Raw genomic sequence first — 11,850 nt, 5'->3', positions numbered from 1 at the left:
ATGTCTCTAATCGTCATTTTACAGAGGCAGACTTGCATTGATGACTGTGATGGTGATATAATGAGCTTCAGTACTGATTTTCCACATTTCATCATCACCTCTCTACCTTTGTCAGCCAACAGGCACAAATCAGGAAACTAGTGGAACAGAATGATTGGAAAATACTATAACTGTATTGAGTTGTGAATTTGAAAATTATGAACTCAGTAAAGAGAAATACAAGCCAACAGTGTCAACTGTGACCTACAGTTTACAGCGTTCCTCACGTACCATCGAAAACAACGTCATCATTTGCTGCATTTGTGCACAGGTTTGACAGCAGTCATATTAGAGTGGTGTCTCAAAGTTTCCAAAGCTATTACAGTACTGCCCCTTTGCTTTACTTCATAAAATAAATAGAAGATTTAAGTGATTTAAAAGCAAACAAACATCAGTATGACCCCTGAACTGTTAAGATGTCGCAGCAGTTTATGATCAAATGTGGAGGTGTTTGTTTAATCTCACTGATTATCTCACACTTTGTCCTGACTGTATCGCACCTAGTTCATCAACGTTTCACTAAGGACGATCCTGATGGAGCACTGGAGTTGCTGTGGGAAATGAGCGGGTGGAAGATCAGTTATTGAGAAAGAGAAAAACATACATGTTTACTAAAGAATTACTACCATCTTCCATAGTCTGTATGCTAACGGTCAAGAAATAATCCTTTCCAGGAACCCCAGTCAGGACTGTTGCTTACAATCACATTTGACAAGTGGTGCGTGATCCTGTCATATGCATGGCACCCGCCCTGGGGCTGTGTAATCACAGACGATTGTCATAATTTGGTTCCAAGTCACGGTGACCTGACCTGAGCTATGCTGCTGTCATCCATAAAAACTTCATGTTAAGTAATTATTCTGTCTAGGAGGGTGATTGTGGGGTAGCTTTAGTATACTGACTCTTCATGGAAAATGTGGCCTTATATGATTGTTTTTCTGACTGATATATTAATCCTAAAAGTACAGAGAGTTCAAAATTTTGAAGGAGGGAAATAAAACTAATTTTTATTTAATTTATGGTTTTTGTCATAAGGAATTATTTTTGATCAGTTCATTCCATTGGCAGCAAATACAGATGGAATAGAAAGAAGAGGAAATGAATGATGGAAATGGACAATCATTATTTTCATTTAGCTTATCTTTACATGTAAGATGTATATTTACTAATAGTTTGTGCAATGCAAGCCTGTTCTGTTCTTCCATTTCTTTCTGTTCTCTGATTCTGTCCACTCACTATGGTTCGTACAAAATAGCACACATGCAAATCCATTTAGTTATTCCATTAATGCACAGCTACCATCTATGACACATCTATGGCAGTACAGTTGAGCCGTTGCAGTACGAGCTATGTTTGTGCCTGCCGTCCTTCATCATTTCTGTTCCTATGTGGATGTTCCCCTTTAATACCACATTTCTGGATACTGCTCTATCACTCTTCTTCTCCTACCTCTGTCCTCTCCCCCATCCTGTATTCTTTGTTGCACTTCTATCTCATGCATTTATAAAATTCCAAACACGGCTTTCCTTTCACTGTTATTTATATTTGCATATTCACTGCACTATTCAGAGCAGTATGCATGTATACCACAAACAATTCAAATTAGAATCACGCATAGGTAGTAATTAAAATGACTGCATCTTCAGCCTCTTTAACAGTTCCACTTGAGTCATGTCCACGAGCGTCATTGCCATGATAGCTATGACTACATTTCATGGTGATAATGTTCATTCTGACTGCCACTTCTGTCTCTTTCTTGTCAGCACCAAAATCATATGTTACATTCTGCAGTTCCTATGGCCAAGTATAGCTTAAATAAATGCTGAAGTTGTTATGTGATTATAGTACAAAAATATGCATTGGTTCCAATGTTTAACAAAATGTATTGTGTGACACAATTACACCTAAACAGGGGTCTGGAGAGGGGTCACAAAATGATTGATTTCTGAAGATGACTATGTGACATAAATTCAAATTCCACAGTAGCTATATGGAACAAATTAGCTTCAATTTTAGTCCCTTATTTAAATTATTCTCAAGTTGACAGTTTTCATCATTTCATTTGTACGTTTTGTGAGGTCTTCCCATGTAATCTTTTCCACAGACTTTGTAGATGCCTGTGTTCATTATCATCATCATAACAAAGATTTTCTTCTTTCCCTACATATGCTGCTTTCTACTCAAGATAATTATTATTTAAATTCAGTCTTCTTGTTAACACATACAACCAGATGTTGATGTTTTTTATGTATTTTATGTGTTTTGGTAGATTCTGTATTGTTCTGAAACATGCTAATGTTTTATGTATAGAGCACAAAACAAATGTTTATTTCTAGACATGAAATCTTTTAATGGTGTTTTTAGTCTGTAACATTAATCTTGGTCTTAAACAAAACTACATGCATTCACTATTTTCTTCAAAAGTCTATTTAAGCCACTATGGGACTAGATTAGGTCACACTAGTGCCTTTCCTAAATAGCTAAAGTCATCAGATTACACAGTGCAGTCTACGAGGTGCAAATGTCAGTCATAAAATGCTGAAACACTACTTGGGAGGGCACAAACAGCTGGACTCTCTGGAGTCAGACACATCCAGACAAGCAGCAACAGGAATGGGGTTGGGGATGGAAAAAGAAAACAGTATGAAAATAGAAGTGAGGGGGCATTCAGTGCAATAAAAGGTGCACCTGACTTTGTGCAGTAGGTTTCTCTCTTCCTTTTTCTTCAACATATTCTCCATAATATGATAGAAACAATAGACTTATTAATTTGGTTAATTATACATAATAAAATGAACCCTAGGTCTATGGTCTTAATATTCTTGTCTACTCATTCCAAGTGTAGGAGAAATACACTACAATTGAACTAATAAAAAACAATTAAACCTTTTCATTAACATCCTTTTGTATGATAACAAAAAACAGTAATGTGTGGCTGCACCCATTTAAGAGGGGAACAAAACCAATGTGTGAAGTTAGTAAAACTAGAGAAACAAAACAGTAACAATCGTTTAAAATCATTTTCTATACCTTTTCCTGAAAATGGATCAACCCTCCAAGACCACGTTGCATGTGTTTCAAAGCTTTTCACCACATCGACAGATCATCTCTTATATATTCTTGGAAATCCCAGAGGTGGGACAAGTGTGTAGCCTTCTTTTATTACTACTACTACTACATGCCCTAAGGTAAGAAACACACCCATCCTTTTACAAGAGGAAAACATGGGACCTCCAAGTGATTTGTAGTGGGAGGGCATTAACATTTCCTTTTGGTACAAAGAAAGGTATGAGTAAAATTAGATTGGAGAAACCGATTCTGATGTAGGTAAAGCTCGGGGATAAGGGAAAAAGAACAAGTCAGTGTCCTGTAACATTTGTGCCAGCAAGTTATTATGACCAGCAGTAATGTATTATAATTAGATAACCTCCATTATGAGGAAAAGAGCAAAGAGGAAGTTACATGATGCAGCAACCACTGTGCCTAAACCAAGCTGTTTATCCTCTGGGGTCTATGCATGCCCATAAAATAAAATGTGCTACCAACATTACTATTCCTTGATCCATCGCTGAAAATCTCACATATCTTATTTAGGGAAAACACATAATGATTCACAGTATCAGAATTAAACAGACCCTGCATGGCACTTTACTCACCCCTAAAGCGGATTATGCTGCAGCATAAAGAGGACACAGAGGAGGACCTTTTATAATGTCCCCTTCCACATGTGTCACTGTGCTCAAACCATTTGGCAGCTAAGCATTTGGTAAGTGGGATTGGCTCGCTGCTTTTATTCCACCAGTTCCTTGCTTGTAAGTAAGACATTTTTATGGATGAACTCCCTACTGTCATCAAAGTGGGTCTAACCACTATATGGGCTGCCAGAAAAGGAGAGTTGAAAAGGCAGTTTATACATAGGATTTACAATGTAACTCTGTTTACAAGAGGGTTGTCAGCACTTCACACTGCCAGGGAGGGAACAATGACCATTAATGTGTTCATTATTCTGTCTTTCCCTATCTCTGTGTATCCATCGACCAGCCGGGGAAAACACTAACACACAGGCTACATATGTCAATCTTCTTGAAAATGTATTAAAAAACAAAAACTGAAATTACTCATTTGCAAAACTACTCAGACTCTGCATTCAGTACTTTATAGACCTTACTGTGGCAGCAATTTTCTTCAAGGATCTGAATTCAGGCTTTCCTCAGTTTTGACCAGCCTCCTGCTGCTGATAAGCAGTCGCATTGGATGATAATGTCACCACCATGATTCACTGTGGATGGGAGGCCATTAGGCAGGTGATGAGCTGTCTGTGGTTTACACCAGACATAGTTCTTGGATTTGTGCCCAAACAGTTAAAGTTTTGTCCCATCAGATCAGAGAATTGTTTTCCTCATGCTCTCCTTTACATGCCAACTGGCAAACTGCAAGCTGGCTGCCAGATCCCTTTCACGTAAAGTGGCTTCTGTCCAGCCACTTTATAAAGGGCTGAATGACTGAGTGCTGCAGCCATATCCTTGACCTGAGCTATGCTACAGCATGATTTTACTACAGAGGACAGTGTTTGGACCTTCAGCATGTTGGAAAGCTTTTGGTTTGTTTAACACCAAAAGAAACTCTACATTAAGAAACATTAGACACTTAAGAATCGGTCTAATCATGTTAATCTTGAGAGTGAAATTGTTTTATCAACATTTCTTTAACAAACACAGAGTAATATTATGCTGCAGTTGGAAGCCCAGTGCTTTACCTGATACAACTATTGATCTGGGTACATTTTGGTCAATATTTACCTGGTTCCTGTCAAATATCAACACAGTCAAAGTACAAGGTCTCCTATGAGATTTCAAGTGGACAAGCAAATTTTATTACCACATTTTGACCAGTGATGGGCATGTAACATATACAGCACCGGAACTATATTGGAATATGAGTATACATGCCACTAACATTAACACAAGAGTAGAAGAGTCAGATAATGTGGTTGTTTCATGTTTACATATTGATAAAATGAATTTATTTCAAGCATAAGAGACATTTTGGCATTTTGGAAAAAAGATTTCTTTAGTTTTCCCCATGAGTCTAATTACCTATTTCTGCTGATTTAGCTTTGCTGTTCCCTAATTCACATCACAAAAACTCAAAAACTCAAATTCCCATTGATGCACTGACCCAGCCCATGTTAGCCAGCCTCAATCGTGAGAACCACATTCACAGTCCCTGCAACCCAGGACCTTTTGGCTAAAACTTTTATAGGGATCTGGGATCTGACACACACAGACACACACTCACACAAGCAAACACACAGAAGAAGCATCCCTGGAGATGTGCCATTCTCTGTCTGTTGTTATAGAGGGCAATTCTCAGACATAGCAGTGATCTGCCACAATGAAAATATAAACAGCAAACTAGCAACGACAAGCCTGGAATTTATTATAATTAAAAACACAGAAAAGCCCAGTTAAAGTGAAATGTAGTTTCACTGGTTTCCAAGGCATTTGTTTGGTTAAAAATGTAAAAACACAAAATTTAAATGTCCACACTTTCCACTGCTGTAACAAAGTCCCCTCAGATGCAAAATGCATTTGTTCACGAGCTTCAGTGCAAATATTTTGTTCCCTTTTTCAGCCAGGAGTCTGCATCGGAGTGGAAATTAGCATCATGACAGGAGTTACTCTGCCTACTACCCAGTCGCTGCACTGTCCCCTGTGAACGCTGAGTGAGAATGAATACGTATGCGAGCTTACGATCAAGAGGATTCGTGTGTATTCATGAAGGCCTTTGTTCTCTAGTCCAGAGAGCTAAGAGCACTAGTGTAACACTTGGGATCTCAGGGTGGAGCTGCCATACTTAGGCTTACTTAATGTCATTCTTAAAGTAATTCTTTTCTTTATGTTCATGCTGCACAAGAGGACCACCAAGACAAGAATTCAAATTCAGACAGCTTTCTCTCCATAATCCAAACAAGTTTAAGGGTAATAACTGGAAATTGTCCATTGTGTAATATTAACCTACATACAACTATGAAGACTCCTATCCAGGATATAATGGTGTATCATATGGTGGAACTTTTCTAGAAAGAAATAAATTATGCCCAAACCACCACCAGAACAAACACTTTTTTGGTTCACACCCTTCAGTCCAACCATAATAAATGCAATCTGTACTGCTGTTATGAACTACTCATTTAGACACAATAAATCTGCTCAGTTCTGGTTTTGGAAATCAACTTACTGGTTGTGTACCATGTAGTACATCATGCTAAAATGAACATTGATTACACTGCCAGGTTAGCCAGTTGCCATCCATTTACAGGCTATTACCCAACCCTTTCTTAAAAGAAAATTCTATTCAATCTTTTTTTTCTCTTTTGCAGTTTGCTGCGTGTGGTGCCAACTCTATTGCCTCAGTTTATTGCTCTTGAGTTGAGAACCTACTAAAGCCCATACAAAAGATACCATTCAGGCTTAAGAAACATAATTTACATCCATTAACTGTACAGCTATGTTGGCTGTGAAAGCTGTTCAACATTATACTTTTAAGTAGATGAAAATTATAAAATAAAAAAATATATAAAAAGGAATACCACCAAACACAAACATGGTGATAGGCTCCTTTGTGCATGTGTATGCATGCATTTTTAAGATGTTTTTATATGTCTTGGTAGACTAACCATTTGGTGGTTTTTGCAGACTTGACTTTTCCAGTCATTAGTTATTCATTAGCTGATTTAGGCAATGGTGCCATAAAGATGGAATAAGCTGAAACTAATAATGCAAGACAGTCTGAAGGAAGAAATTGGTGTACATGACTTGCTAATTTTACCCATACAAGCCAAATTTCTGACCAGACCAGCCAGACAATACACTGACTCAAGTGCTGTATGAAAGGCAGCTTCACAGTAGCATACTGAAAGAACTGCTTGATGTCTGTGGTTGTGTCAAAGAAAAGGACAGTGTCTTACAATGGAAAGAAGCTTTTAGCTGGATTTTCTGGCTGGCTGTAATCTAATTTTCTTCTTTCATCTTTCTTTCCTCTGTTACTGTTTCCTTGGTGTTTGCTGCCTGATCCAAAATTGTAGTGCATATTATATAGCTATGCTTTTTGTATTTTACTTGTATCTAGTGTCTGCACTAATTCAATGTTTTCTAAACTTTGAGTTGAAATCCACAAATGGTCATCAGCGTCTCGCATTCTCGCTGTCTGGGTTTTAGCGTGACAAGAATACTAATGCTTTGTTTTTATTATCAGGGGTCCTTGGACGAGCCAAATTTCTTAATTTTGGCTCCCAGACTCTCTTCTCACATTGCACTCACTTCTAGATCAGTGAGTGCAATTACACTAATCACTTTATAGGTCAATCTACAGTAAATGCTGCCAAACCTTTACTAAAATAAAAATATCAATATACAGATTTCCACATTTAATGATCCTTAAGCACTTTTCACTGCAAACACATTAATCCCCCCAGATCAAGTTTATCTACTACCTTCTGCAACCCGACTCTGTGCATGAACACACTCACCATCCCCATGCATGTGGACAGAGCCACTGAGGAGTTGACCCTTGACCTCAGCGATCCCTGGTAAAAGCATAGGTCATCCTGGTGGTAGGCCCTCAGGCTTTTGGTGCCGTTTTTTCCCAGGACCTGTATGGTAAAACCAGGTGCAATCAGGCTCTCTGAGGCCTCGGTCAGCTCCATGTGGAAGTCCTGCCCCAAGCCTTTCAGCCGAAAGTAGACTGTTTCACTGCTACTGTCTGTGTTTGATGATCCTGTATCTGGAGCAAGAGATCTGCGCCGTCTTCTGCGCTGGTGATGGGCAACTTCATGAGAGATGTAAACATCTTGGTAGTTGACCTCATATGGAGATACAATCTCATATTCTGCCCAGAAAACAAGAGGAACATAGTGAGGGGAGAAAAGACAAAGAATGTTGGGAGCAAAATGAAGTGAATTTAAATGCAATAATAAGGTTCAGAGAGGAAATTAGATAACTCTAACAACACAATATAATGTAGTTTTAAGACTAAATCTACTCTTTTGTTATATGTGTCATCTGGCATCTGACAGTGGGAGACAGAGCTGAGATAAAGCTGTGATGCAAGAAGTAAAAAATGCACCCTATCAAAAATAAATTGTCCTTGCTGTCATTGTGATCAGTACTTACTAATGTGATGTGTCAACATCATTTACTGTGACATACTGCCTATACTGTCAGCTGCTACCTTGCATCCTGGAATGAATAAAAGCCCAAACTTTTCCCTTCCTTTGTAAATTCTCATTGAGCTGGCTCATATACTTTTGCTGGCAGGGTCAAGAAAGAGTTACACAAAAAGGAAAGATTGTAGACAATTTAAACACTGGCCCTTCAATAGCAAGTGAATCATGTTTGACCTGGTGTTTTACTACCATTTTTACTACAGCTACAGCTCAGGCTGGATAACTGCAGGTCATAAAGGGTGACAATGGCAGGTCACACACCTAGTCTCTTAGATCAGCAAAATGCCTAATGGCCACAGGGTTTCTTATAAAGGACGAATTAAAAGACTAGTTGACTTCTTGAGCTGCATCAGAATTGGTTGTCATGCCTGTCCATCTTCTGACTTAGATTGGAGGAGGGCAGTTTGTATGTGGAATGAAGTGTGTCTTTACCTTTAGAGAAGAGTGCAAGGTTTTGGAGATCAGCTCGTACATGCACGCAAACTCAAATTATTATATAACATTTAATCAATTGCTTTCAAACTGCTATTTCTTCTCTAACCAATGCAGACAGAAAAACTGTTCATTTTTATGACCAGCGTGTTACAAAGGTAGCAGGTATTGCTAATACAGGTGTGATCTTAGTAACAGAAAGTGCCAGGTACCATTGAGCATTACATACCTTGAAACATTACGCTCTTGATACACTTTGGATCTATGAGTAATCACCAAGCAAACAAATAACACAGTACCACTGTTGATTCTCATACAGTATTATAATGTATTCTGTGTTGCCAAGAGAAAATGCTTCACTTTATCAGCTGAAAGTGCCCAGAAACAGCAGCAACCTTGGACTTAAAGTCAACAGGATCTAGACAGTTACTGTACAGCATGACCTGCTCTAGCAAGCCTGACGATAAGTAAATATAGTTCACATATAAACATGTTTTGACAGTGGGAGAAACATAGCGGGATGACAGTGGCACTGTACATTTCTGAGGTTTGCACTTGACTATTTGGTATATCTTAAGGTTGACTTAAACACACAGCATAGCATATGCTTATTAGCAGGATGCATTTATTTAAAGAACATTTGCATTACTGTGATTGCAAACATTTTTAGCATGGCTATTCAAAATGGGAAGCAAACCCCCAATCCTTGTAATATTACATCTGTGGCAGTTGCAGGGCTGCAAAGAGCAAACACATAGTTCAAATCTCAGGCCGTTTCTGTGCAGACACCAAAGCACTTAGGCACAACCAGAAATTGGTTTTCTCCATCTCTGTCACTTTGTCCACCTCCTCCCCCCCCGATACACACAAAACCTAACTCAGAAACCAGCTGCAGTGACCCTTGTCTGGCAGTATACAAACAAAGAGTTTGCGGGAACGGGGCACACACACATATATCTCGTTTGATGGACTGAGACAAGATCCTGTAGTGGTTAGTTTGTTGGTTTAGTGGCTCCTGAGCACCATTAGTATCATAAGAGACTGTAGGCAGTGGGTGCCTTGACTTAAAGTTAACAAAAGATTGAGTGTGTAAACAAACGTCTCCCCATCCACTCTAACCTTAGCTGTATGTAAGTTAGGCACATGAGCACTGAGCAATAGCTGTTAAAGCACTGGCTGTGAGATGATGTGAAACAGAAGCAAGGGGAAGCCCTAACTTCTGCTTCACATCATCTCCACATGTGCCCAGTGAAAGGAGTTTTGATGTTTGTTTTTGTGTCTGCTTTTCATGGTGACTAAAAAAATAAATAAATAAATAAAAAATCAAAACATCTGAAAGAGAATGCACAGCCAGAGGAGATGCTGACTCAGCACACAACATGGGGGTAGAGCCACAAAACAAAGAACAGATGAAAAAGTTCTTACTGCTTGCACTAATTACTGAACTGACTAAGCATCTATAGCAGACATCAATGCATCATCATATAACACTTTGGTCTCTTCTCAATGTTTTATTCAAATGTAAGTGTACTAATAACTAAAGGGACCATTTCCATCAAGCTGTTAAACACATATTGATATTATTCTGCAGGAATTATTCATAAATCCACAAATCAAAATGTCTTTTACATATCAAGCGTGTGCAATAAAAGTAAATGACACTACTCCTTATTTTGCTGTGGACCCTAGTTTGAGATCTACCGCTGCAGCAGATACTGATGGCTCTGTGTCAGGGTGCAGGTCGCCCCCTAGCGGCAACCTCACATAAAAAACAATGCAGGTGAGCGCTGTTTGGCGCTGTTGGTCATCGGGGGGATGTGGTGTTTGACTTTACTGTTATAAACCATGGCCGAAATCTGCGAGACGGTTAAACATACCTGTGTGTTGAGGTAAATTGAGAGATCGGAGAATATCCGATGCTTCCTGATGTGATTCAGCATTAACAGCACCATTATTCAAAAGCACGCTCTGTAAGGGAGGAAATGTAAATATGAATTAGTCTGTGTATCCTGCAGATTATCGTGGACAATAACTCGGCCACTTTGCAATTTAAAGCCTTGACACCTTTGTGAGGTCTGCATGCATGTGCGTAACTTACTTTGCTCAGTGGGAAAAAACAGAGGAGATGGATGAAGAGCAACGGCCGCGTCCAGGTTCTCCATTCTGCACAAATCCTTAGGAAAGTCATGTCTATGGATCACCTGAATCCTATATCACACGGTCACTTAGCTGCCCAAAGTCCAAAGCCTGTTAAATAATTGCACCAGTTCAAGCAGCAGCAAGTTTAAGATACAGCCTCCTTCAGTTCCCCATTCATTTCTTTGCGCAGTATTCCGACAGAACTAATCGCATGAACTCAAGTTCTTTCTCCCGGCAAGTCATTTTCCTTTTTTTCCACTCACACAGTGCGACCAGTATCCACAGTCTCTCTCTCTCTCTCTCTCTCTCTCTCCCTTTCTCTCTTTCTGTCTCACACATGCTCACACTGCCCCCCCGTCTCTCTCTCTACCCACTGACCCCCGCGGACCATTTTGACTCCCACTGAAATCATGTGATTGTCTTAAATAGGCTGCGTCTCGTCTTGGGACAAGCACTCGCACCGAGTCCGAATTTGTTTCCCCAGGGAGCTTGCCCAGGTCTGAAAACAAGACTGCAGAAGACAGTCTCTCTCTCTCTCTCTCTCTTGTGTGTGTGTGTGTGTGTGTGTAAGCCAGTGTGTGATTAAAAGAATAATACAGGTAGGATGTTGCCTTTGCTTGCAGGGAAATGAGGTAACAAATTATATCTTTACACATGCGCTGTGATGCAGCTGCAGTAACAACTGTTTATTATGTTCCACATCATTTCATTTGAAAACGATGATGCCTTTCAAATTATTTATGCAGGAATGAAAACATTTATTTGAATTCAGTAGTGTGGCTCTTGTAACCCAAACGTGATCTGCAGATTACACCCTGAAGCAAGCAATCAGTAATTTGTGATGGATTACGGTCTGAAATTTAAACTCTGACCCTGTTTAATCCTCTAGTCATTCTCCCATCTCTCCTGTATTCCGCAGCTGCACTGATAGGCAGGGTGCCAACATTTCTTAGCTCCCCACAATCATTCATGGAAGTGCTTAGGACTGTAGGAGCCAAAGGATCAAGAGAGTT

At 39.4% G+C, this 11,850-nt stretch overlaps 1 protein-coding gene across 2 annotated transcripts in view; it reads right to left on the bottom strand.

Moving 5' to 3' along the window:
- Positions 1–11,040, bottom strand: part of adamts16 (ADAM metallopeptidase with thrombospondin type 1 motif, 16) — a 46,710-nt gene extending 35,670 nt beyond the window's left edge. The window contains exons 1-3 of one of the 2 annotated variants that reach the window (XM_026293695.1): positions 10,797–11,040; positions 10,576–10,666; positions 7,571–7,929 (exon numbers count right to left, since the gene is read on the bottom strand). In XM_026293695.1, the coding sequence (XP_026149480.1) occupies positions 7,571–7,929; positions 10,576–10,666; positions 10,797–10,886 (540 nt within the window). In that variant the 5' untranslated portion in view covers positions 10,887–11,040. Of the gene's footprint in view, positions 1–7,570; positions 7,930–10,575; positions 10,667–10,796 lie in introns of those variants that run through there. The other variant, XM_026293696.1, reaches the window with a different exon arrangement.
- Between the last annotated feature and the right edge of the window lie 810 nt (positions 11,041–11,850).

Source organism: Mastacembelus armatus, chromosome 16 (assembly GCF_900324485.2).
Source record: "Mastacembelus armatus chromosome 16, fMasArm1.2, whole genome shotgun sequence".
NCBI classification, from domain to species: Eukaryota; Metazoa; Chordata; class Actinopteri; order Synbranchiformes; family Mastacembelidae; genus Mastacembelus; species Mastacembelus armatus.
This window is presented reverse-complemented; position numbering and strand designations above follow the sequence as displayed.